This window comes from Podarcis bocagei (genome assembly GCF_964188305.1).
Source record: "Podarcis bocagei genome assembly, chromosome: 5".
Taxonomy (NCBI): Eukaryota; Metazoa; Chordata; class Lepidosauria; order Squamata; family Lacertidae; genus Podarcis; species Podarcis bocagei.
Window position 1 is genome coordinate 11,440,182 of NC_138129.1, and position 27,721 is coordinate 11,467,902.

Below are 27,721 nucleotides of genomic sequence, written 5' to 3' on the forward strand. Positions count from 1 at the left end.
CTGCTTCTTGGGGGAAAAGCAATGATAAACCTAGACAGCATCTTAAAAAGCAGAGACATCACCTTGCCAACAAAGGTCCATATAGTTAAAGCCATGGTTTTCCCAGTAGTGATGTATGGAAGTGAGAGCTGGACCATAAAGAAGGCTGATCGCCAAAGAATTGATGCTTTTGAATTATGATGCTGGAGGAGACTCTTGAGAGTCCTGTGGATTGCAAGAAGATCAAACCTATCCATTCTTAAGGAAATCAGCCCTGAGTGCTCACTGGAAGGACAGATCATGAAGCTGAGACTCCAATACTTTGGCCACCTCATGAGAAGAGAAGACTCCCTGGAAAAGACCCTGATGTTGGGAAAGATGGAGGGCACAAGGAGAAGGGGACGACAGAGGACGAGATGGTTGGAAAGTGTTCTCGAAGCTACTAACATGAGTTTGACCAAGCTGCGGGAGGCAGTGGAAGACAGAGGATGAGATGGTTGGACAGTGTTCTCGAAGCTACCAACATGAGTTTGACCAAGCTGCAGGAGGCAGTGGAAGACAGGAGTGCCTGGCATGCTCTGGTCCATGGGGTCACGAAGAGTCGGACACAACTAAACGACTAAACAACAACAACAGATCTGCTTAGGATTGCATTGTTTATATCTAGAGTTCACTGTTGCAAAGGTGGCTTTATGTTCTGCAGTATTGTTTCTTGGCCAGGGGGGAGTTTAAAATACGCTTCCCAAGAGCAATAGGGAAAAAAGTTTTCATTGGGCATTTTTAGCTCTTGTAATACCTACTCACAGAAAATATTCAAAGCACATGATTAGCGGGAATCAGAGCCAAAACTTTGTTCTTGAGGACACAGGAGCACAAACTTGGTTCCAGTCCCTGGCCCTCATCATGTCTGGATTTTTAGACACTCACATATGAATGATAAGAGACGGCTCATATCCCTATCACCTAAATTTGTCGGGAGATAATGAGAATGGAAAATGTTGCCTTATTCCTTGCATTTGGAAAACGAGTAGGGGCTGAAACGAGACTTTGCTGTGTAGCTGCCTCCTTTTCTAGAGGCTGCTGTTTTGCTCTTTCTCACTCTGCCTCCCTGTCCCTGCAAACAACAACAGATTTGCTCTCCTTTCTGCTTCCCATCAACACAGTTGCCTGATGTCTACTACGTTGTTTCTTTAACATCATGGTCCCAGACTGTGATCAAGAGCACTACTTAATTCTACAGAGGAGAACAGTTGCCTTGAAAGCCTGAGAAGTTTAGTCATAGGTACTGCAGACTTATTTATTTGGTTTATAGCAGACTAAACATAATTAAGAATAGGAGAGACTGAACTATCCGTTTGTTGGTAAAGAATTCTTTCAAGGTCAGAGTTTTCATAAATAACTGCCACCATACTTTATAGGGTCCAATATTTCCACCGTGAGCCTGTCAAAATTAGGATAAGCATTTGAGCCTCCAAGTTCCGTAATATTGGGCACCGTGCCTGGCTATTCATTCAAGTGGACTCTTTCTGTTCATTAGGAATGACCGGGAAATGCATTGGTATCTTTGTCAATCTCCTAAATGGGAGCAAACTGTGAGAATTACAAACTCCTTCTTTAAATCCTTTCCTCTCCAGCATGAATCTCCAACTCCCCCATAAGACACACATGTAAGCATAACACCATCATAGGCAACTACCCCAAACCAGGGTTTTCTTCTTAACCAGTGTTTGAAACCAAGGTTTGACTAAGGGCAGCTGTGCTGATCAGCCTCTCTAGAGCTAAATGGCCTATACTGGGAATGTGGGCTGGGACCCTCTAAGGGTGCTGTTTTCTGTTGCTGGTGCCTTGAGACCCTAAGCGCCCTGGAGAGAATGGGAGGGCTGTTCATTCCAGCTCTGCTTCCTGAGGTGAAATGTTCCTGGTCTCTGATGTCAGCCAGCTCATTATGGCAGGAGTCCCTATTCCATTGCAGTGAATTGGTGAGAAGCAAGCCTCATTCCTTCTTGGTATGGATATGGCCGGCCTCAGCATGTATTTGAGGCTGAAATGGGAACACATTTCACCTGCATTTTGAAAGAGCACAGACAAAAACGGGGGGGGGGGGAGTTCTGCTTTCCTTAACACAATACAACTTCAAAAAGCAGACTTACCTAAAACACTATGATGAAACATACAGACAAATATTAAGAATGCACTTCTGTATTCTACCTACAGGTCAGATGACATTTAGAAATAAGTGCTATTTAGATGAATCGGCCAGAAAGCTTTCGAAATAAAATCCTCTTCAGGAGTCAAGCCTTTGTCATCCATAGGCTTCAGTATAAAAAAATCATTAACTTGAGTAGATATAAAACTTGTCCAAATGGAAGAGATTTAAACACCCTTTGGTTTCTAATTCCAGTGCAAACAACCAAATAAAGATGCTAATGCTTTTCAAACATTTTTTTAAAAATCTCTTGCAATGTGTATCAATCATGATTGTATAACTTATAATCGGATGTTTTACCATAACTCTTTTTGAAAGCGCACTAAGGCAGGAATTCCTTGCCTCTCCAGAAGGTTTAGCCCAGGACGGCACAGAACCTCCGCCCTCTGTGTTGTTGATATGACCATACAGGCAAAGTGTTGGGTCAGGTGACTGTTCCAAAAAGGAGCTGTTAACTATGAAGTTTTTGGTCAGCTGTTTTGCAGGGTGCATTTGGGCAAGCTGTCCCCCCCACCCCCTCCCTACTCTCAGACTTTGCCGTGTGCTCATGATAATGAATGGAATTTCCCTTTATTGATAAGAACTGTCTGGCTTTGTAAGTAAGACCTGTTGTCAGTAATAGCCCATAGTAGGAACCCATGTGTAGCATTCCAGTTCCAAAAACAGCCTCTGTGTGTATGGTTGCGTGTTCTATGAATGCACACAAAATGGCTCAATTACTAGATTTTAGTACTTTTCTGGAGTTCAGTAGCACGCTGAATTCTGTTGCCTGAGGCACGCTCCCCCAGTTTGCCTAATGGTAGGGCCAGTCCTGACCAGAACTCAATTTCAATCTAGAAACTCAAGAATTTTCGGACGTTTCTGCCTAACTATTGAGTGAATAAACTTCATTGTTTAAAGCCATAGGCAAACAAACGTTTTGACACATTCAGCAAATCTATATAGATAAAAGAAACAGAACAAGAATAGTAACGCTCTCCCAGTGTAAATCATGCATTGCCCCTCTACAGTAAGCTGTCTAGGTATTCAAAAAAACTACTGCCTAACTATTGTTTCGCAAAATTTTCATGGCCTTGTTATTCTAAGAGTTCAGGATAAGTTACCCAGTGAGTTTTTCAGGGTCTTCACTGTCTAGGCACTGAAAAGGCTCCCTCTATTGAGCAAGGCTCAAAGGATTGCACGTTCCTTCCCACAAACAGTGGTTTTATTTTTCTCCCAGCCATCTTCTAACATTACGACTCTAGTGGTCTCCAGCCAATATGGAATCAGTAAAAAAGAAAAGAAAATGAAAATAAAGAGAGTTCTTGTCTGAATTTGGCACCTCTCCCTACCCTGAAAGAATAAATAAAAAAAGTATTGATTTGATTCCCCCTTGTGTTCTAGCAATGCTTGGATGTATCTCTTAGCAATATTGTATAACGAAGCAGCTGCACCACCCAAAAAGATTTCTTGGCAGGGAGAGACCACACTTTACCTGCAGTCTGAAAGGAATTTTTTGGGGGGAAACTCCAGGGATTCCCTGCTGAACTTGGCAGAGGTTCCACTAATGACTTCAGCGAAACCCGGATGCTACTGTCTATGCATTCCCTGCCCCCAATGGGTGTGTCTGATTGCAATGTGGAAATGGACATTCTTTTGCGCTGTATTCACGTAGATGCGGCAGGGGTAATATACGGATAATCAGTGCTGTGGGTGGACAAATGAAGGCATGGAATTGGGACAGAGAGAAAGAGTGCCATCACCCAGCACGAAGATGGACTCAGCCAGTTTTGATTTCTCTGCATCCCAGTCCCCTTCCAACTCTGCCTACCTCATCTGACGATGGGGAGGGCACTGCTGATTCCAAGCAGCCTTCCTACAGGGCAGCATATCTCTCTTGGTGCCATTCCCCTGGGTAACCTTTCTGTTAGGGAAGTTAGAGAAATTTTGGCAGGGTGTGTTTACTTCTTGAAAGAGATGTGTGGCTTATGCATACAGCTGTACAGTGGTACCTCGGTTTAAGAACAGCCCTGTTTACGAACTATTCAGTATACAGTGGTACCTCAGGTTACATACGCTTCAGGTTACAGACTTCGCTAACCCAGAAATAGTACCTCGGGTTAAGAACTTTGCTTCAGGATGAGAACAGAAATCGTGCGGCGGCAGTGGGAGGCGCCGTTAGCTAAAGTGGTGCTTCAGGTTAAGAACAGTTTCAGGTTAAGAACGGACCTCCAGAACGAATTGAGTACGTAACCAGAGGTACCACTGTACTTTTGCGAACTCCGGAAAACCAGAATTAGTGTTTCGGTTAGTGAACTTTACCTCAGTCTACGAACAGAAGCCAAACGGTGGAAGGGCACTGGCGGCGGGAGGCCTCATTAGGGAAAGCGTGCCTCAGTTTAAGAATGGCTTTGGTTTAAGAACAGACTTCCGGAATGGATTAAGTTCATAAACCGAGGTACCACTGTACTAGAAAAAACAATGAAGTCTAGTATAACGCAACCTATACTTTCTATCTCCTTTGTCCACCCCCCTTCCATATACAAGTTTTGATGCGAGTTCCTTACTCAGCTATGAGAGATAACGATTCCAAGGCAAGAATTCCTTGTTAATAAGCAAGCTTAGATAGGAAGGGTAATTTTTTAAAGTATAAATCTGACATCAGCACATATGGAATTGTAGAGTTGGAAGGGATCCTAAGCGTCATCTAAGTCCAACCCCTGCAATGCAGGAAAATGCAGCTGTCGCCTGTGGGGATCAAACCTGCAACCTTGCATTATCTGCACCATGCTATATGCAGGCTTATTTAAAACTGCGGATTGGCTCATCAGTGGGTTTGGAGAGCCCAGTGCATGGTCTTTGCTGCAGGCTGCTTATAGAAACAATTTCTTCTGGATTACTTTCCATGTTATCATTCCTTATTGGCACCTGGACCTTCAGCAATAGCAGGGTGAATAAAAATCAATGATTTTTTTTTTAAAAAATCAGATTTTTAAAATTTAGATTGGATTTTTCAAATAAACTGCTTTTGGAGGAAAAATCTTTCTAAAGATAGTTTTCTATTTAAGTTACATTATAGTCCAAAGGCTAGTCATCAGGAATTTGTTTCAAGTTTTTCATGTGTGCTAAAACTCAGTGTAAGCTTTTTTTAAAAAATGTTTAACCACATCAGGTAACAAAAACATGGGCACATATGCTATAATGTTACTGTTTTAGTTAAATAAATTGTTTGAATTGTTATTAGGGAAATGATTGTTTTTCTCCTTCCAATAAAGTACAGCAGAAAGGTCCAAATATAAGCAGTTAACTTATTAAACCTCACCATAATTTCATAAATATCTGTCTTTGTATTTCTAATAGTATAACCAAATCAGTAATTTTTGATATAACTGTAAGAACTACTCTGAAAATTTATTATTCAAAAAATGAAACCTTCATCTGGTTGTAAATATTAAGATTATACCAACAAGAATGAGTCTTTCTGAAAAAAAAATTATTCAAATCAAGTCTTACTGACTAGTGATTTAAATCGTGATGTAAATCGTGATTTACATCTATTTGATTTAAATCAAATCCACCCTGAGCCATAGGTAGCAAATACTGGTAGTTATATGGGCCCGTTTTAGTGATTACTTTGCCAGCAGATTTGTTTAGCTTATTTGCATGATTTCCTTTGGCAAAAAGTGCAGAGAAAATAAAACTCACAAATTTGCAGAATATATTCAAAATAAAAATGTGGGTTCAAAATGACATTATAACATTATAAACTCATTGATACTGGAAACATTGGGGTAAAGACAAAATTCATTTGTCAGAATTTGAGCAAGGGTGATGTTTGCAGCACAAAAGCAAATTGCCTTTAAACTGGGTGTGTGTGCTGAGCTGGCCCTTCAGCCTTTTAAAGCATTTTCTTTGCTTCACAGAATGTTCCTGAGTCACATTTCACGTCAATGAGAAGGGCAATGGTTACAGTAAAGAAGTGCATTCCTGGTTTAGCCCACCAAAGTGTATATATTCAATCAATGAAATATGTAAACACTGAAGTAAGCACATTGATGTGTAATTCATTACACAGAGCACTTGACATATGAGGTGCTATGGAGTTTCAGTAATGGACAGGCATGCTGGACGTCTTTGCTTATCTCCACCAGCAATGTAAACTATTTCTGGGTTTCTAGACTTCTAGGCATGTTCTCTGTGCTAAAGACACCAGTCCTTGGATTGAAAGGTAGGAAAGGTATCAGGACTGGCTATAGGTACCTCAGTAAAAGTATTTGGACTGGTTTGCTGCTGTTGTTGTTTAGTCGTGTCCGACTCTTCGTGACCCCATGGACCAGAGGATTTCCTGGCTCTTGCTTACAGGGTTGCAAACTATCTGATGTTGACTGCCCAAACAAGCTAATTTTCTTTGCACAAATGCTGTGAATTGTCAACATGGCAAGGTGGGATGGGGTTGCTCATGTTGCAGTAAAAGCGAGGTTTGTTATTAAAGGCATTTGTAGCTTTTTATCGGAGTGAATGTTGAGTTATAGCTTTGGTTCAGCAGCGAATGAATTTGCATCATGCAATGCAGTTCCCAAAGGCCCTTTCCAAAACTTCAGAGCAGAGTTTTGCAGAGTGCAATGCCCTCCATGCATCATTCTTTTTCTTATTTCTGAATAGGGAACTTCCAGCTCTTCTTGTTCCATTGCTAATGATACGAGGCTATTAGCATGACCTTTGCATCCTGCCTGGGAGATTTAGAAGCTTCTGGTTTGTTGCTGCTAGAAGCAGAAAGTTATACCTTGGCCAGATCCAGGAAGGCGGTTCATGTAATCTTAATTTCTCTCTCTCATGAAGCTCAAGAGTGTTTCTTTTGTCCTTCTCCTTTGCTCTTAAGGCTCACCATTCCCTTTTATAAACATTTCTTTATGGGCCAGTTCATATTTATGGGAAATTTATAAACTGAGCTGGCCTCCTGCTTGAGGAGCCCACTCACTCTGGCTATCTATTTTTCTCAATGAGCTCTTACACAGAACTTGACTCAGGGAATGTGCCAGCTTCAGCTGTTCCTTTATTCTTCTTTATGTGGTTCCTGTTTATAATAGGTAAGCACGTTTCTGCAGATCCTCATTAACGTGTATGAGTTTGCGAAAGTTCTGCAGGTTTTACCAATACTGTTGTGTGCAGCTATTGTCTGAATTTTGGCCAGTGAAGAAGGTGCGAGACATTCAGCTAATGCAACATGTCAATGGAAAACTGCTCATACAATGGGGCCTTTCAAAATTTGTGTTTCAGTCTCAGAAGTGACAATCCTTATCCCACTTTCCTCCCACAACCAAACTGCTGAATCTTAAAACACACACTCAACACTTTTGGATATTACCCTAAACCCGGGATATTCATCATGGTGCCCTTCAGATGTTGTGAGCAACAACTCCCACCATCACCTACTATTGACATTTCAGGTTTTAGCTGCATCCTCTGGTCTGCAGTGAGACAGGGCATGGTGCCAGGCAGCACTCAGGCTGGATGCAAGGAGAGGTTGAGCAAAGCAAGGCAAGACGTGAGGCAAGGCTCATCCTGTCCTATATGACTGCAGGGCTCTCTTGTTGCTTCAGCAACAAACTTCAGCTCAGCCCTCTACAGTGGCAGCATGCCAGAACCTTGCACTCCACAGTGCCATTTTACCCACCAAACAAAAATGCTGTCTGTTGTGTCAGACTGATGGGTAATACAGTTTTGTCCCGGCTTTTATCCATGCAATTACTCATTCCCCCCTCCAGGCTTGCCTCTCCCTCCTATGGCACACGCACGCACTGTTCTCTTGTTCAGAACAAACGGCTTAAAAATACATGCACTTTATTAAAACTATCACAAATAGACAGGGAGGTATACAGCCTGCTTTAGATGCACGCCCATGTCTTTCCATCGAAAGCACAAATCACAGTTGTTAGCGCACGTTGCACTGCAAGGGGCTTTTTCAGTTAAATAGGCCAACTTCAGTGGTCTCCCACTGTGATGGAGCAGGGGGGCGGGCTCTGATCTTACTGGGCCTTCTGCAATGGGTCACCAAGTCTGAGAATGGCAGTGCCATGTTCTTGGGCTGGAGGGATACTGGCTGCACAGGCTCATCTGGTGGAATTGCTTCTGCAGCTGGCCCTGTGTGCCCTTCTACTTGTCCAGAGCTCTCAACTTCATCCCATGAAGGCTTATGACAGGTTGATTGGAATGGAGGGCACCATGTCTGCTATCCCTGCGCTAACCATAATTTGGCACAACCAGAATAAGCCAAGGTGAGCCTTGGACTCACATGTTCTAAGCATGTGTTTCCAGTTTTCATTTGTTTTTTAGTCGTTTCCGACACTTTGTGACCTCATGGACCACAGCACACCCGGCACTCCTGTCTTCCACTGCCTCCTGCAGTTTGGTCAAACTCCTGCTGGTAGCTTTGAGAACACTGTCCAACCATCTCCTCCTCTGTCGTCCCCTTCTCCTTGTGCCCTCCATCTTTCCCAACATCAGGGTCTTTTTCAGGGAGTCTTCTCTTCTCATGAGGTGGCCAGAGTATTGGAGCCTCAGTTTCAGGATCTGTCCTTCCAGTGAGCACTCAGGGCTGATTTCCTTCAGAATGGATAGGTTTGATCTTCTTGCAGTCCATGGGACTCTCAAGAGTCTCCTCCAGCACCATTATTCAAAAACACCAATTCTTTGGCGATCAGCCTTCTTTATGGTCCAGCTCTCACTTCCATACATCACTACTGGGAAAACCATAGCTTTAACTATATGGATGGCAAGGTGATGTCTCTGCTTTTTAAGATGCTGCCTAGGTTTGTCATCGCTTTTCTCCCAAGAAGCTGGCATCTGTCACCATCTGCTGTGATCACGGAGCCCATTTTTCATTAGCCACAGTTTATTGTGTCATCTGAACAAGAAACCCCTGTTATTGTTTAGTATGGTGTGCTTCAAAATGTCTTGTGAATTTAGACAACACGACAAGACTTGATAAATCAGAAATCGGAAACTAAAGCGTCTCCCCATGGTTGCACCAGAGGAGGAGGGTGTAGCATGAGAGTCTAACAATAACAACAGTTTTATTACTTGCACCCCACCCATCTGACTGGTTTGCCCCAGCCACTCTGAAGCTTAATTAGGCTTGTTCTTGTCACTGTAAACTGTGGTTTAGTGTGATGTCTGAGCATGGCCAATCAGAATACCAATGATTCAGTATTCTGATAACCAGAGAGAAATATACAGGATACAGAATCTTTACTAATTACTGTAGCATTTGTTCAGTCGTGGTGGAAACTTAAAAGCTGATGCAGATTTCCTTCCTCCACGGTTGGTGCGAGTGCCACGAAGTTGATGTTGGATGGTTATCAATTTAATAGTCGCATTTGCACCAGGATTAGTTTCCTCTATCTACTCGTGTGCTATCACCAATTGTGCTTCAGGGGGGTGAGGGAACCCCCAGAACAGATCTAGGGGGCATGTGAAAGGAGGGGAGAGCATTCTGTTGTGAAATCCCTTGGGCTGATGGAACTGTAGCCTTGTTGAGTACAACCCATCGTCAGCTGCTACATATGGTGGTTGGGGGACCGTCTTAGATGTTGTACTTCTGCTCTTACCCCTACTGTCTGACTATTGGCTCTGCATGCAAACCCAGGGACTCAATGGAAATACATGGGTGTGTACCTGAAACGGGCTGTCTACCACAGCTCTCTGTCTATTTCTTACAGCTTTTATAAAATGCATCTATTTTTAAGCCCTGAGTTTTGAATGAGCGAACTGTACGGGCGTGTGCCATAGGAGGGTGAGGCATGCCTGGAGGGGGAAATGAGTAATTGCGCAGATAAAAGCTGGAGCAGAACTGTATTATCCATCAGCCTGACACAACAGAGCACATTTTTGTTGGGTGGGTATAATGGCACAGTGGAGTGCAAGTTTATGGCATGATGTCACCTTACCTAATAAATCGGCACCATGGCCCAGTCAGGACAAGATTCTAAGTCTTGCCTGGCGCCTCTAGAACTGCCTGTTTAGTCAGAGCAAACCTCAGCTAACAAAATCACAGGGAAGGCGTAATCCGCCAGGAATTTCTCCTGCAGATTTCCCATTGAAATGAATGGCATTTGTGCAGCAATGTACTGCTCCAACCACTGCTCCCACCTACCCTCTGGGCAGCTGCCACTCATTTGTCCTTGTCCAGGGGATATTCTTGGTATTAACATTCCAAAGCTGTTAAACTGAAGTGCAGTGATACAATAGGGTTGTTGTTGTTGTTATTTTTTTAATAAGTGAAGTGGAAGTTTTTGAGAAGAGGCAGTAAGAGAGGAGGAACACAGTTTTCTAGAGATAGTCCCAATACCATTCATTAGTAGCACACAAATGACTGTATAAAAGTGCTCTTAAAGTTTTTACTGGCAAAAAATGAATTACACAGAGATCCTAGTAATAGTTGTATTTCTTCCTCATAGTTGTCAGATAGGAGCCCAATGCATTTTGCTTTTTGTGGCAGAATATTTGGATCCTGCCCCTTCCCACTCATTGGCAGTGTGCACCACATCAGAACTTACTGGTGCATTGTGAGATGCATTAAATAAATAGCCTCACACATCCACTGGGGGCTCTGTTCTGTAGTAATACTTGTAAACAGCATTCTCTGACATGCAGTATTGCATGGAGAATCTGTGATTACTGTTCAAAATATTTAATTTCTGTGATGCCACTTGCAAAGTAAAGATGTAAGGCCAACGATACTGCTTAGGTTCATTCTTATAATAAAAAATTGGCATGTTTGGGGCCATTCACTAACCTACTCCAAGAGTAATAAGCATGCTCTGTCTTCACTTGCCAGGTTACAGTGTGACTGTCAGCACAACACCTGTGGAGCGTCATGTGATCGATGCTGCCCAGGCTTCAACCAGATGCCATGGAAACCAGCCACAACCGACAGCGCCAATGAATGTGAATGTAAGTTTTATCTTCCTATATACATAGAAATGTAAGACTGTCATCAGGCAGCCTCCATGGGAGGATTTGTATTTCCTCATTACAATGCTGGATTTGCATGAAGTCAGGGTGGCCTAGAGGAGTGGAAGAGAAGGCAGCTTGCACAACACCAGTGGGTGATTTAGAAGTTTTGAGTAAAGAAGAGATGGAGAAAGCTGAGAGGAAAGTGGTGGTTTTAAACAACAGAGATTGGAGTAAATAACCTTCATTCAGTGGAATATGTGAGGGGGAAAGGTTGAGTACAGCAAGAATGAAGAAGCTGCTTGTTTTAAATTGCCATTTTCCTCTCTCTCACTACCACTTCTTTATTCAAACTTCTGCTGTTGTTTAACTACAACAGGAAGGAAGGAATGCTGAAGGGGGGGGGAGTCTGTTTCAAACTTTTCCCTCATGTGAGAGAGATAAAGGATGTGGAGCCCTCAAATATTCCATAGTACCTTCCCACAATCATGTATTCCACTCCTAGTATCATGTGTTGTCTTCAACATGAAGCTCTAGATTCAGTGTAGTATTTTGGATGAGATATGTATCAACAAGGAGACAGTTAATGCAGTATCCATCAACTGAACTTGACCTCTAACTGAACAAGCTAACTGGTAAGCTTGCACTTGAGATCCAGTTCATCCTCAAGATGCAGTAGCATATATCAGCATGGGATGTGCTGCCAAAGTGCGTTGCAGAATAGGAGAGAGGCAGCGGCATGGAAATGGAAGGTTGGTCTGTGTGCAAGGGAGAGTTAAGAAGAGTAAGCAAGAGGGGGAAGGGGAGCAAAGGGTGTTGTAGAAAAGGAGGGAGTAGAAGGCATAGGAGGGGGGGTTGAAGATGGAAGCAGGGCCATGAAAGGGTCTGAAGAACAGGAGGGGATGGTGGCTTCATAGTTGGGTGGAAAGTGAAAAAGGGAGCTCAGGAGCTGCTGTGTGCGGGCGGAAGACGATGCAGGAGGTTACCACGGGGGCGGTTTGTGTGCAAGGTGGGGGATTGCACAAAAAGGGGGAGCAGCGTGGAAATGGAGCGAAGGTGAAAACAGGTGCAAAGCAGGACTGAAGAACAGGAGAGTGGATTCAGAAATGGGTTTGGTCAGGTGCAAAACAAGCTTAGTAGTTGCATGGGGTAAGAAGGGGAAGCTCCAGTGGTGTAGGAAGGGGGGTGCGGGTCGCCCCGGGTGTCATCACTGAGGGAGGGGTGACGAAATGGCAAAAATATGTGTTTTTGAAAAAATAACTCCTGCACGCCCCTTCCTATGCCACTGCAGGAGCACTCTCCCCTCGAGTGATTTCCAGAAACCAGAAACATTGCTGCCTCCAACCAGCCTTTATGGCCAGTAGCCTTCGACAGCCCTCTCATCCATGAATCTGCCTAATCCAGAGGCGTAACTACGTGAGGCGGGGGGCACTGGGTGTCGCACCGTGGGGCCTGCAGTGTGCCTGAGCCACGCTTCTCTCCTGAGGCGGGCAGACTGCCTGCAAGCTCAGCACTGCTTTTTCAAGCAGTGTGGGGCTTGCGTCTGCCCACCTACAGCCGAGAGGGAGGCTGCAGAGAGGCTCCACACAGATACGCCACTGGGAAGCTCTAGGGGAGTGTTTCTTAACCTGTGGGTCCCCAGATGTTGTTGGACTACAACTCCCATCATTCCTAGCCAGCATGATCAGTGGTCAGGGATGATGGGAGTTGTAGTCCAACAACATCTGGGGACCCACAGGTTGAGAAACGCTGCTCTAGGGGGAATGGAACGAGGGGATTTGGCAAGTGACGTAAGCACAGGTACAGCCCCTAGTAGATTTTTTTATATATATATAAAAACCCCGAACTGGTTCATTCAGCTGTTTAATGTTACAGGCAGTTGCAGAACCAGAAATGAACGCACTTGATTTACCTGACGGTCGGTGTTGGCCTGCGTTTCACTCACATGCAGGGTTCAAAGAGAACAGAAATCTGACACTCTCATGCTTCGTTGGCTTTTGTTGGAGTGCAGTGGGGAGGATTCTGAAAATGAGTTTAAACTTAACCTCTTGTTCACTAGCCTAGCAGTGCGCGCGCTTCGCCCAGCAGATGCAGCTGATTCATTCTGTAATGGAGTATTAAATTAAAACAGTCACAACGCAGAGTACTAACCACTATACGATCACGGCCAAAAGAAGAAGCAGAGAGTGGGAAGAAGAAGAGGAAGTTTTCACAATGGAACAAAAGTAAACAATGGGGTCCCCAAAACACCTGTATTGGACCCTGAGCTGCTATTTAAGTTATTCATTATACATTATCCGGAGCTTGGTAAGCAGTGAGGTAGCTGGGTTGATACAAAACTGTTACAGCTCTAGGAACTTCTGCAATCTGGTTGAATGGGCAGAAAGCATCATTCAAAACCCAGCAGTTAATTCTCCTACTACAGAAGGAAGAATATGTAAATCAGAGGCTGCTTCCGTTCTAACTCACCTTTTCTTGTCATCGCAGCCTGCAATTGCAACGGCCATGCCTATGATTGCTATTATGACCCAGAGGTGGATCTTCACAAAGCCAGCACAAATCGTGATGGTCAGCTTTCAGGTGGAGGTGTATGCATTGACTGCCAGGTAAGTCTTGGCTGGAAGTGCTGCAGAACAAAGGGCGTTTGTGTCTCTTGGGTTGCTGTTGGCATTGCCAGTGAAACTACTGCACTGGCCGTGAGAAAGCTGAGACCTGTTAAGAGGAAATGTGAGCTCTTAACGTTATCAGATTATATCCTAGAGGAAAATAACTGGAAAGGATCTGAAAAGAATATAATGCAGACTCTTATGGAGGCAGGATCCTTTAGGGATGGCCCATTGATCCTGACACGCAATGCAGATTATAGCATATCTCAAGTATCAAGAGCTGCTTCACTCCTTATGTAATTAGTGAGTGAACTCTCACCTCCCAAATGTACTGCTAGAGGACCATGTAATGTGCAAGGCCCATATTAACATAGGCTACCTTATATACCTTATATATACCTTATACACCTATATACTTTATATAACTATACACTTATATAAGGACGCGGATGGCACTGTGGGTTAAACCACAGAGCCTAGGGCTTGCCGATCAGAAGGTCGGCGGTTCGAATCCCCACGATGGGGTGAGCTCCCGTTGCTCGGTCCCAGCTCCTGCGAACCCAGCAGTTCGAAAGTGCACATCAAAGTGCAAGTAGATAAATAGGTACTGCTCCGGCGGAAAGGTAAATGGTGTTTCCGTGCGCTGCTCTGCTTCACCAGAAGTGGCTTAGTCATTCTGGCCATATGACCCGGAAGCTGTACTTCGGCTCCCTTGGCCAGTAAAGCAAGATGAGCGCCACAACCCCAGAGTCATCCGTGACTGGACCTAACGGTCAGGGGTCCCTTTACCTTTACCTTTTTACGTTATATGAACTGCCCCAGACCCTGCAATCAGCATCTAAGGCCATTCTTTGTGACCTCTTCCACGAGAGATCTGGAGGGTGGCAACATGAGAACGGGCCTTTTCTGTGGTGGCTCCCCATTTGTGCAGTGCTTTCTCTTGGGAGGTTCACTTGGCTCCTTCACAGTGGCGTAGCGTGGGGGGTTTCAGGGGGGGCGGCCGCACTGGGTGCAACATCTGGGGGTTAGGGTTAGGGGGCGCAAATCCACGGGTTAGGGGGCACAAATTACTTGCCTTGCCCCGGGTGCTGACAACCCACGCTACGCCACTGCTCCTTCATCACATACCTTTAGGTGCTAATCTTCTCTGCATCCTTCCAATTTTTAGTATATGTGCAGCCGAAGGCAAAAACATTTGTCTTCAGTTATGCCTTGGGCTGCTTAACATTCTATGATCTTTTAAATGTGTTTGTGGGAGAGGAGTTATTCGTTCGTTTTTGCTTTGTGTTTTTTGTTCTTGTTTTGCATTTTTATGTTGTGAACCACCCTGTGATCTTTGGATGAAGGGCGGCACACAAATTTAATTCATCATCATCACTGAAAAGCCTGGACTTATTATTTTTCAGCATCACACAGCGGGTGTCAATTGCGAGAGGTGCAGCCCAGGATACTATAAATCCCCAGACCATCAAATAGATTCACCATACATTTGCTATCGTGAGTATGCTTCCTCATGTACATCATAGATATAGTCCAGTATCCAAAAGTGACATGTACAGTGTTGTGTTCACGAGTACCTTTGCCAATCCCCCCAAATGCTGGGGGCTCTGCAGAGCAGAACCCCATAAACTGCTGTTGAGAGAGAGAAAATTCTGTTGAGGGAGGGAAAAACTGACTTTTTGCTACGTCTTGTGTGCTCTGAAGCCATTCTCTAAATCTCCATGTCTTAAGCTTCGGTTACACAGTGCCAAGGTAACAAGCTCTTCTTATGTTCTTACCTTGCCCATAGTTTCTGGATTGTATTCTTAATTGCTGGGGTTGATTATTTCATGCCAAATAGTGGTGGTGATGGGATTAGGATTTTTCAGAAGCTGTATTGAGACGCATCTGCTGATATTGTGGTTTGACCAGAGTATGTTTTAGGCAATGCAGGAGAACGGGCAAGAAATCTTTGTGGTTTAGGAAGGGTCAGGATATCATACACCAGACGGATGAGGTATAAATAATAAATTCTTCTTCCTCATCCTCTTTCTTCTTCTTCTTCTTCTTCACCTTAGCCCATAGTAAATGTGGGTCTCCCTTTGAAGAGCAGCCCTGCTAACCATACCATGGACCAATGTTTACTTCCTGCTTCTGGTTTGAACTGGCAGAGAGAGTTCATTGTAATTTCTCCCCTTCTAGGTTGCAATTGCGACTCAGATTTCACAGATGGCACCTGTGAGGACCTCACTGGCCGCTGTTACTGCAAGCCGAATTACACAGGGGAGCATTGCGACTCATGTGCAGATGGCTACGTGGAGTTCCCGCACTGTTATCGTACGTATTGCTTTCACAGCCCATGAGGCCTTTCAGCATAAGCTAAGCGCTGTGAGTTTCCAGGGGCCAACATTCTGCTCCTTGCCATGCTTGTGATGGAGCCTGTTTCAGGCTCTCTTTTTTGGATTACTACACAGCAGCCGTGGCCTCTGGCTTCCAAAAACCCACTTCTTACAGGGTCTTGCTAAACCTATTCATGGGATTGCTGGTGCTGTGTGTGACTTAGAGAGTTATAGAGCGCATAATTTAATATTTTGGAACCTAGAAGGGCTTATTTACAGAGGACTGGATTTATTTTAGACTAATGCATAGTGATGAATTTGTTACTTTTCTTGAGCATGGAACTAACATTTCCATTGTCTTTCCCTTCATTTAGCTGAACCAGTTTACTCATACAATGACACTGGAGAGCAAGTCCTCCCAGCTGGGCAGATAATAAGTAAGCTCGTCTTCCTGTCCCCCCCCCCCATCCCTACTTTTAAGAAATTCCTATGCCTCCTTTTACTATGGTTGGTCCCTTAAGATCATTGCAGCAGTAACTTGTTGGCAATTGGGAGTCCTGGTGTACCATGCACACATTTAGCTTAATCCTGTTTTCTTCCCTCTCGCCACTTTCCAGACTGCGACTGCAATGTTGCCGGGACAAGAGGGAACGCCTGCCGGAAAGATGCTCAAACGGGGTTGTGTTTGTGCAAACCCAACTTCCAAGGGACTCAATGTGATCAGTGTGTGCCTGGGTACTATGGACCAGGTTGCCAACGTGAGTAAACGAAGCCAGTGGGTTCTGCTGAACTCATAGGCAGCCCTCCTGGGGCTGAGAGTTGAGAGAGTAGGCTTGCTTTTGTCGTTGTGGTGCTGTGGTTGCAACGGAGCTTTCAGTTTGCAGAGCTTTTCATAAGCCAGTGGTGGTCAAACTCGTCCCTCCAGCTGTTTTGGGACTACAACTCCCATCATCCTGAGCTAACAGAACCAGTGATCAGGGATGATGGGAATTGTAGTCCCAAAACATCTGGAGGGCTGAGTTTGGCCACCACTTTCATAAGCCAATTCTACAACCAAGGTGGGATGGGCAGGCTTCTGAGAACATAGGAGCCAACTCTTGGGGGCTTCAGCCTCCACAATGTAATATTTGAGGGAGCCGGACGACTGCCCCCCCCCAGTTGATGGGCATTCCCATCCAAATGGTGTGTGTGTGCCACACCATGTGATTGATTATATGGGGTGGGGCTTACCTGGGCCCTCACAATATTTTATTCAAGTTGGCCCCCCTGTCTGAGATCTACTTCGTTTTTCACTAGAACCCCAGGGTCTACCAATCAGAGCCTTATCCAAAAGACATTGTGGGCAGTATCCAGCTAAGTCCTACTCAGAGCAGGTCCTTTAAAATAAATGGACAAGATACTTAAGCCTATTTATTTCGATGGGCGACTAACACGGGATACATTCCACGTTTTAGAATTTGAAGAGCTTGGTACCCCCAGAATTCATTTTGAGTACCAGAAATGAAATCTCAGTTTTGTCCCTATGGATGTGAATAAAAACTTTGAATCAGATATGTCTGCTAATTGCTGTCTTACAGCGAAGTGCACCCAAATAACCTTTTATTTGTCTTTTGCTCCCACAGCATGCCAGTGCTCTGGCCCTGGTTACTATGATGGCACATGTGACAGTGAGACTGGCCAGTGTCTTTGTCGAGCTGGATTTGAAGGCTACACGTGCGATCAGTGTGCCCCTGGCTACTTCAACTACCCACTGTGCCAGCGTGAGTTTTCAGACACAGCAGAATTAATCACTGTGGGCTTTAGCAAGTGTATGCTCTGCAAACGCCTGCCTCTTTCTCAGTTCTCACGAGTTCCTGTTGGTTGCACAGGGGCATTTTGGTATGTGTAGGCAGTGTACAGTGAAGTCTCTCTAAAGCTCAGTGGCTGTACTTGCACCCTTCCTCATCTTTCCACTGGAATCCTGTTTGGGTTTGTTCCTTCCCCCTTGCTCTGCCACTATACCAGTATTAGTCAAAAAGCTGAACATTATTTGAAAAACACAAAACTGGAAGCAGAACAAATTCTGCTAAGCCAAGTAATTATATGAAAATACTTTTCATTGTCTAATGCCAATAGGACGACAAGATTTTCATTTCCTTAGTACAAAATTTGTGTTTATTTTTTAAATGCAGCATAGATTCTTGAGTATGGGTTGGTGGGTGCAGATCCCGATTTCATTAGACCTGGCATTGTTCTGTCCCTTGTGTGCTCCCAAACACCTATCCTGTTAGCCTGCTTGGCCCATACTTAACCTTTGCAGTGATGCTCAAGTCCTCTATTTGAGACCCCAAAGTTCTGAACCCTGGATATTATTTTCGTTGCAGTTTGTGGATGCAGTGCTGTTGGGACATTGCCAGAAGGCTGTGATGCCTCTGGAAGGTGCTTCTGCAGGCCTGAATATGTTGGGCCTCACTGTGACCAGTGCAGCGTTGGATATCACTCATACCCTCACTGCCAAGGTATGCCAGGTTGTGAAACGGCTAGCAGGGAAGAGGCAGATTCTGTAATTAATTGACACAAAAGAAAGAAGTCTCTCTTCTATCAAATCAAGACCTAAGGAAAGGGTGTTATCTGCCACTGTTGTTGTGAAGAAAATCTTGGAAATGGGTGCAATGCATCTGCTAAAACCTGGGGTATTTCCCCTCCCCCTCATGTGCATTAGATACCTCCAAGTGGAGCTAGTTTCCTCTATTGCTCGAAGGCAGAGAACTGTGACTTCAAAGGACACTTTAGGCTTTCCCTTCCTGTTGACGTCTCAGTTCACTTCCTGCCTTTGTTCGGAGCAGAACACAACTCTCCCTTGTATTTTCCAGCTTAAGATCTGCCCTCTTTTCCTTTTCTTTTTTTTATAAATTTTTATTGGTTTTACAGAATTTTAGAAAACAAACAAACACTTAAAAAGACAAACATACGCGTATAATTTCATAACATACTTTCATAAACCTCTTTTCTAGGACTTCCCCATACCCCCCCTTTCTGCATCCCAATGTCCATAATTTTATAGCAACTCCCAATTATTACTTTCCAACCTCTGTCATCTTAGTCATCTCTGTATTCTAACCTTATATTACTGTATCCCTTTGTTCCTAAAAACCACAACACTCTAACATTCATTAAGTTTATAATAGTCCTTAAGATAACTTTTGAATTTTCTCCATTCTTCTTCCGCCGTCTCTTTTCCTTGGTCACGGATTCTGCCTGTCATCTCGGCCAATGTCATATAGTCCATCACTTTCATCTGCCATTCTTCCAGAGTGGGTAGATCTTGTGTCTTCCAGTATTTTGCGATGAGTATTCTTGCTGCTGTTGTAGCGTACATAAAAAAAGTTCTGTCCCTCTTTGGCACCAATTGGCCGACAATGCCCAAGAGAAAGGCCTCTGGTTTTTTAGGAAAAGTACATTTAAGTACCTTTTTCATTTCATTATAGATCATTTCCCAGAAAGCCTTAATCTTCGGGCATGTCCACCAAAGGTGATAGAAGGTACCTTCAGTCTCTTTACATTTCCAACATTTGTTATCGGGCAGATGATAAATTTTTGCCAGTTTGACTGGGGTCATGTACCACCTGTATACCATTTTCATAATATTCTCCTTTAAGGCATTACACGCCGTAAATTTGATACCGGTGTTCCATAACCATTCCCAGTCATCTGACATGATGTTGTGACCGACATCCTGTGCCCACTTAATCATAGCTGATTTAACTGTTTCATCCTGTGTATTCCATTTCAGCAACAAGTTATACATTCTGGATAAATTCTTAGTACTGGGTTCTAACAATTCGGTTTCTAATTTTGATTTTTCCATCTGGAAGCCAATTTTCCTATCCTGTTTGAAAAATTCCATTACTTGATGATATTGAAACCAATTTTGTACCTTGTGCTTCAGTTTCTCATAACTTTGCAATTTGAGCTTATCTCCATCTTGTTCCAAAATTTCCCAATACTTCGGCCATCCGACCTCCATATTGAGTTTCTTCACTGCCTTGGCCTCCACTGGTGAGACCCATCTAGGGGTTTTATTTTCCAACAGATCTTTGTATCTTATCCAAACATTAAACAATGCTTTTCTAACAATGTGATTCTTAAAGGCACTATTGACTTTGTCATACCATAGATATGCATGCCAACCGAAAGCATTATTGAAACCTTCCAGATCTAAGATGTCTGTATTTTCGAGGAGCATCCATTCTTTCAGCCAGCAAAATGCTGCTGCCTCATAGTACAGTTTCAAGTCCGGCAGGGCAAAACCCCCTCTTTCTTTAGCATCTGTCAATATCTTAAATTTGATTCTGGGCTTTTTGCCCTGCCAGACAAATTTCGAGATATCTTTCTGCCACCTCTTAAAACATTCCATCTTATCCAGAATCTGCAAGGTCTGGAACAAAAATAACATTCTAGGCAATACATTCATTTTAATGACAGCAATTCGGCCTAACATTGACAATTTCAAATTTGACCATATTTCTAGATCTTTTTTGATTTCTGACCAACATTTTTCGTAGTTGTCTTTATACAAATTCACATTTTTAGATGTCAAATAGACCCCTAGGTATTTCACCTTCTTAACCAGTGTCAACCCTGTCTCCTCTTGAAACTTCTCCTTTTCTGTATCTGTTAAATTTTTTCCTAAGACTTTGGTTTTTTGTTTATTCAACTTAAATCCGGCCACCTGGCCGAACAGTTGGATTATTTCTAAAACCCTTTTCGTACTAGTGTTTGGCTCTTGCAAAGTCAATACTAGGTCATCTGCAAACGCTCTTAACTTGTAATGTTTAGCTCCGACCTGCACTCCTTTGACCTGCTGGTCTTCCCTTATCATATTCAGCAACACCTCCAGGACTGAAATAAAAAGTAATGGGGAAATTGGGCACCCCTGTCGTGTTCCTTTTTCTATCTTAAGTTCCTCCGTCACTACATTATTTACAATCAATTTAGCTTTTTGTTCGGAGTATATTGCAGCCATACCATTCTCAAAACCTTGACCTACCCCCATCCCATGAAGATTCTTTATCATAAAACTCCAAGAAATATTGTCAAAGGCTTTCTCCGCGTCCACAAAGATCAATACTGCCTTAGTGTTTATGTTCACCTCTAGCTTTTCCAAAATGTCTATCACATTCCTTACATTGTCTGCTAGGTGTCTTTTAGGGAGAAAGCCTGCTTGGTCCCTATGAATCTTCTCCATCAACACTTTTTTAAATCTTTTTGCCAAAATGTCTGCAAAAATTTTGTAATCCACATTAAGTAGTGATATTGGGCGGTAGTTCTTCAGTTGAGTCTTTTCAGTCTCTGTCTTTGGTATGAGTGAAATATATGCTTCTTTCCACGATTCAGGTGTCTTTTTTCCCTCAAGGATCTCATTACAAACTTCTTTTAGTGGTTGAATCAACCATTCCTTCAGTGACTTGTAGTATCTTGAAGTCAATCCATCTGGTCCTGGAGATTTGCCCAGTTGCATATTCTGAATGGCAGCCTCTATCTCTTGTTCTGTTATTCTCTGGTTCAGATCGATCTTACTTTGATGAGAGATTTTTTGTAATCCATATTTATCAAGGAATTTGTCTATATCTTCTTCATTTTGCGGGCCTTGAGTATAAAGTTTTTTAAAATAACTCAGGAAGCAATTTCTAATTTCATTGGGTTTGGATATATTCTTTCCATCCACTTCTAGGCTTGTAACTGTATTTAGTTTCTGCCTTTTCTTCAGTTGCCATGCCAGAAGTTTGCCACATTTATTTGCTGATTCAAATGTCTTTTGCTTCATCTGCTTTATCTTCCATTCAATCTCTAGGTTCATCAATTCCATATATTGTGTTTGATATAGCTTAATCTCTCTTAAAATCTCCTGGGACTTTGGTTTTATTCTTAATTTTTTCTCTCCTTCCTTTATTTTTTCCAAAATCTTTTCTTTTTTCTCATTTTGTTTTTTCCTCTTTATTGAGTTTTGTTGAATCAAAAAGCCTCGCATCACCGCTTTGCTTGCGTCCCAGATCACTCTTTTCTCGACATCAGTCCTCAAGTTTATTTCAAAATAGTCTTTTAAAGTTTTTTGAGCCTTCATAAGGATCTCCCTGTCTCGAAAGAGGGTGTCATTCATTCTCCATCTAAATTGACCAGTTGTTGTAAGTTTCATTTCCATCTTCACGGCGTTATGGTCGGAGCAAGTTTTTGGGCAGATTTCTACCTTCTTAATCTTTGGAGCCATACCACTAGTAATCCAAATTTGGTCAATTCTGGTCCAGGTCATCATTGCTTGGGAGAAAAAGGTTCCCTCTCTCTCCAGAGGGTTCCTTGTTCTCCATATATCTATCAAATCCATATTTTCAGTCATTTCAAAGAAAGTCTTAGGAAGTCTCCCTTCCTTACTAATTGCTAATCTTTGTGCCTTGTCCATATTAGTATAGACCACGCCGTTCATGTCTCCCATAATTATCATATTGTAATCCAGATAGTCCATCAAGGTTTCATGAAGCCTCTTAAAGAAGTCAGATTTGCCTTCATTTGGTGCATAAATTCCAACAACTAAGAGTTTTTCTCCTTGTACTTGTATCTCCACAGCCAAATATCTCCCTTGTTCATCTTTGAATATCATTTTTGGAGCCCATTTCTCTTTCACATATATTACAACTCCTCTTTTCTTGACTTTGTCTGAAGAAATAAATTCTTGTCCTAATCTTTTATTTGAGAGTAGTCTCCTGTGGGCTCTGGTTATGTGAGTTTCTTGTAGGCATATCAAATCCAGTTGTTCTCTGTTCAAGATATGAAATACTTGTCTTCTCTTCAAAGGCCCATTGAGCCCATTACAATTCCAGCTAAGGAATTGCAGGGCCATCTTGTTATTTTCCTGGAACTCCTCCAACAGCTCCGAGTTGTTGCTCTTCTTCTGATGGTGGTGGTTTTTGTCCAAACGAAAGACTCAGAATGTCTAATGCTCTCCTCTGTTCTGCCAGCACGTCCACAGTCCCCTTCTGCAGATCCTCCTGATATCTTGCCAAAAATTTGTCCTTGTCTTGAATTGTCTTTATTTTCACCTTCTTTCCCTTGTAGTCAAATGACAGTCCTTGTGGGAATTCCCACCTGAAGCGGATAGTGTTTTTCTTTAGCAGAAGGGCCAAGTCCTTGTAGAAGTTTCTTAAATCCAAAATATATTTTGGTATATCTTTGAAGATCTGTATAGCTGAGTTTCCAATTTGCAGGGCCTTTTCAAAGTGCAGTCCTAATATCTTGTCTCTTTCCTCCTTGGATCTAAATGTAATCAGACAATCTCTTGGGGTCTTTCTTTCCTGCTTTTTGCCCAATCTGAAAGCTGTTGTAATTTTAAATTCGTCTTCCTCGAGATCCCAGCAGTCAACAAACTCCCGTGTCAGATAGTCCGCAAGGTTGTCTCTTTCGTTCTCTGGAATTAATCTTAATTTCAAATTTCTCTCTTTTCTCTGTAATTCCCACAAGGCCAGAGTTGCATCGTGCTCGTAGACCTTCTTAGCAATCGGCTCTAGTTTCTCTTGTGTGTCTCCAGCAACAGCTTTAGCGTCTTCGGCAATTTTACGCGTGGTAGCGTTTTCCTCTACAAGTTTATTTATGGACTCTGTATTCTGGTTTAATCTTAATGATATTTCTGATAATTTTTGTGTATTTTCTGAAGTCTGTTTTGTCAGGGACTCCAAAGATTGATTAATTTTAAGCAGGGCTTCTGTCACAGCATCCATAGGAGCAGCTGTCCCTTTTTCCTGTCCTGTTGTTCCTGCTGGTCCAGCAGTTATGCCTGAAATTGAGCCTCTTTTCTTTGTATGTTGCTGCTGCAGCTGTTGTTGATGTTGTTGCTTGGTTTTAGCCCTTGTAATTATCTCTTCTTGTGAGCCACTCATATCAAAGTCAAGGTCGTTTCCCACGGGATCTGCTCCCTGCTGGAAAATTCCACAGTCCTGTATCTTCCCAAACTTTACTTTACTTTGCCCTCTAGGGGGAGCAAATCAAAATGGCCAAATAGCAAAATGTCCAAATACAGAAGACAAAGGAGTATATCCAAAGATGTAAGACACGGCAAAAATAAATATGACTTGAGGCTTATAGCTACCAACTGCTACAGCCAGCCAATTTACACTGTTTCTTCTTATAATGTACTGTAGCCAAGCACAATTTAAACTTTGTATCACAGTATCACTTTTGCAGGGGAAAGTCAGATCAGTGTCTTATTATCCTGAAAGGCAGACCGCTTCATACTTTAATAAATGAGACAGCAGAGGGTTTTTGCCTCAAATGGATCATGCAGTTAATTCAGTCTCTTTCACCTCCCCTCTGCCCTGCTGGCTAGAGGGGAGATCCAAGGTCCAAATGTCCGGTTTATTTAAATAAAAAGTAAGTTTCAACGGATGCAGGTTTAAAGTTCCGTTGCTTTCACTTTCATGCAGTCGAGGGGAGGCAGACTTCCTTGAATTTAATCTCCCCGCTTTTAGCCCAATTTTCAAATTTTAAAAAGTCCCGAATATTTTTCAGCTCTTACTCACGAGGAATCAGTCCAAATTTTCTTTTCAGGAAGGAATCGGCGCTCTCCGCCTATGGCGACGCGGCTTCACTTCGCAGGCTGGGTAGCGACTCTCAGCACCGCGCTCACTCCCGATGTCGATCCGTAGCCTTTAAAAAGGCTCTTTCACGGTACCGGGGGGCGCAAAGGTGCCCACCGAGTCTCCTTGTTCTCAGGCTTCAGCGCCTGAGATTTTAGGGGTCCCCCGCTCGCCGTAGCGGGTAAGACCCGAACTTGCGAAGCAGTCCTTCTCCGGAGCTCGGAGGTAGGACCGCCATTAAGCGCTGGCACCGACCGGAAGTCAGATCTGCCCTCTTTTCCTTGTGATTCTTCCTTTTGTCTTTCTGACTCCTGTTCTTTTCAGATTATCTATACCTTGGCATCCTTTCTGATTCAGTAGTATCAGTGTTCTCTTCAGAAACAGGAATGTTACCAAGCAGTATTTATGGAATTCGTACCTGCATATTGCCTGTAATTTAAAATGGGGGAGAAGGTATCCAGACACATTAAAGCCCCCTAAAAGTATTTATGTGACAATGCCAGCTATCACATGGCCCTGCCACCTAATACGTACAAAGGCTCATCAATGCTAGTCAGCTGTGTGTATGGACATGGCTATTGGAACCTGCTTGTTCTAGAACAGTGTGAGGAACCTTCACCCCTCCAGGTCTTGTTGAATGACAGCTCACATCATCCCAGGTCCTTGATCCTGCTTGCTGGGTCTGCTGGGCATTAAGAGTATAGAATAGAGTCATGGAAGGGACCATGAGGGTCATCTAGTCCAACCCCCTGCAAAGCAGGAATCTTTTCCCCAACGTGAGTCTTGAACTCACAACCCTGAGATTAAGAGTCTCATTCTCTTCCAACCGAGCTGTGGTTCAGCAACATCTGGAGGGCCAAGGGTTCCTTCTACAAGGACACATAGCTTGTCTCAGGAGGGAAAGTTCAGCTGCCTGTTAAGAGAATGTGGCATTTGGTTTGGAATGAAACAATTAATTTTACAAGCAGACAAAATAATCAAATTTTCCAAGCGTGTGAAAAGCATGTTGGTGCCCTCGCTTATTGACTTCTGCAACCTCTTTGTGTGCTTTCCCCACCCCACCCCCACAGCTTGCTCCTGCGACCCCCGGGGTGCTCTGAACAACGACTGCAGCCCTGTTGGTCAGTGCCATTGCCACTCAAATTATATAGGCCACACATGCAACCAGTGTGCCCCAGGCTTTTATGGGTACCCTACCTGTACAGGTGAGTCATGTTGCTATACCAACTCTGCAGTTCTTTGAGTTCACAAGGGTCTTTGACTTCAATCCCTTTTATAATTTGGTTGCAGGAGTATGTATGCTTTATTACATGAGTTTTTTGTGTTTGCTTCTTTGAAAATGATGTGAAAAAAGGAGTAGAGAGGTTACACAGGTAAATGGTTGGAAAAATCATAGGATTAGGATACTATTCTCCGTGCATCATTAGCCATCCTCATTCCATTCAAGATGGCATACAATACAAATATGTACATGTGGTTCCTGGTTAGATTTCATTGCTCGTTATCAAAGAATTGCTGTAGGATGCACTGTCCCTGAGTCACACAGCTGATAGCTTCTAACACTTTTATATTCTCTTCCTCTGCTAAATGTGGAAAACGTGATCTCTGGCCAACTGGCTTGGCATTAGCTTCCAGTGCTGATATTGGCAGTGTGTTTTTGAAGAGGCTGGAAGCTTAGATCTCATGGACGTGATGGAAGAAGGCCATTCATTTATTTTGTTCCTCGTTTATTAGCACCTAAAAAATGCATGGTGCAATAGAAACAAGTATTGAGAGAGGAACATAGGCACGATGCAGTGCAAAGTCTTAAAGGCCATAAATTGCCGTACTATAATAAAACAATCAAACATTTCCTTTTCTTAGGTGGCAACAGTTATGTTAAGCGTTTCCCAGTTTAAAGTCTTTGTTGGCCTAAGAAGCTCTTTAGGTGTTATATGTAAAAAAAATAATAAAAAAAATTATTGCATGCGCATTTTAGAGTTTCATTCACTCAAGGCAAGAAGGAGGGGACCTTTCTAATCCCAAGGGCCGTGTTCCCTTTTATGCAACCTTCCAAGGGCCACATGCCAATGGTGTGCGAGGCTAGAGGCAAAAGTGAACAGAATATTAGATGTGAATTACACCTTTGTGCAGCAGGCTAGTTGCTTCACTTACACACATCCCTCTCTGTCTCTCATACAGGCAAATAAGATTGGTCTCAACTAGGGCCAGGGCCTTTTCAGTACTGGCCCCGACTTGGTGGAATGCTCTGTCACAAGAGACAAGGGCCCTGCGGGACTTGACATCTTTCCGCAGGGCCGGCAAGATAGAGCTGTTCCGCCAGGCCTTTGGTTTGGACTCAGTCTGACCCTTATGTTTCCCTCCCCTTATGGTTTTGATCTATGGGCTACTTTTAAAATGAGGCTGCATTTTAAATTGTATTTTAACCTGTATTATAAATTGGTGTTTTTTCTTCCCTATTATGTATTTATTGTAATTTTACTGATGTTAGCCGCCCTGAGCCTGGCTCTGGCCAGAGAGGGCGGGGTATAAATATTATTATTATTATTATTAACAACAACAACAACAAAAGGAGGTGCCGGTACTGCATTCTCTTGAGTACCTTCTGGGGGGAGCACTGCAGGCACCTATATAAAAAATGGAAGTTCTTAAGAAAAAACAGTTGTTTTCTCTCCCGTTTTTGTGATATTTTATGATGGTGCCGCCAACTATGGTTTACATGGGTCCTTACTTTAAAAGTCTTACTGTCTGTCCTAACGCTTTCTGGCCTGTCTTTTTTTTTCTTTTTCTTTTTTTTGCATCCTCCTCAGCTTGCCACTGTTCCCCAGAAGGCTCTCTCTATGGCACCTGTGATCAGGAGACGGGGCAGTGCAGTTGTCGGCAGAGAGTCATGGGGCTGCGCTGTGATACCTGCATTCCTGGGGCTTACGGTTTCCCACAGTGTGAAGGTAGCTCCGCCTATTCCACCTGCTGTAAAGCTTTCTGTGTCACACAAGCATGAACCCTTGATGTGAATGTAGCTCACCCTCAGTACACAAAGCCCCAGGCAGCATCAGCATTGCTTGATTAAAAACAAAA

At 43.3% G+C, this 27,721-nt stretch overlaps 1 protein-coding gene and 1 long non-coding RNA gene across 2 annotated transcripts in view; one reads left to right on the forward strand and one right to left on the reverse strand.

The window, feature by feature from the left end:
* Positions 1-27,721, forward strand: part of LAMA5 (laminin subunit alpha 5) — a 228,883-nt gene that overhangs the window by 97,340 nt on the left and 103,822 nt on the right. The window contains exons 7-16 of the mRNA XM_081196825.1: positions 11,001-11,116; positions 13,604-13,722; positions 15,129-15,219; positions 15,904-16,038; positions 16,415-16,477; positions 16,658-16,798; positions 17,663-17,800; positions 18,404-18,538; positions 25,714-25,848; positions 27,454-27,591. Coding sequence (XP_081052951.1) covers positions 11,001-11,116; positions 13,604-13,722; positions 15,129-15,219; positions 15,904-16,038; positions 16,415-16,477; positions 16,658-16,798; positions 17,663-17,800; positions 18,404-18,538; positions 25,714-25,848; positions 27,454-27,591 — 1,211 coding nt within the window. The remainder of the gene's footprint in view (positions 1-11,000; positions 11,117-13,603; positions 13,723-15,128; positions 15,220-15,903; positions 16,039-16,414; positions 16,478-16,657; positions 16,799-17,662; positions 17,801-18,403; positions 18,539-25,713; positions 25,849-27,453; positions 27,592-27,721) is intronic.
* LOC308588448 lies at positions 1,841-13,702 on the reverse strand. Its single transcript, XR_014008774.1, has 3 exons — positions 13,586-13,702; positions 13,029-13,220; positions 1,841-2,042 (listed from the first exon to the last, which is right to left on the reverse strand). It is a non-coding gene; the product is annotated as an uncharacterized lncRNA (long non-coding RNA).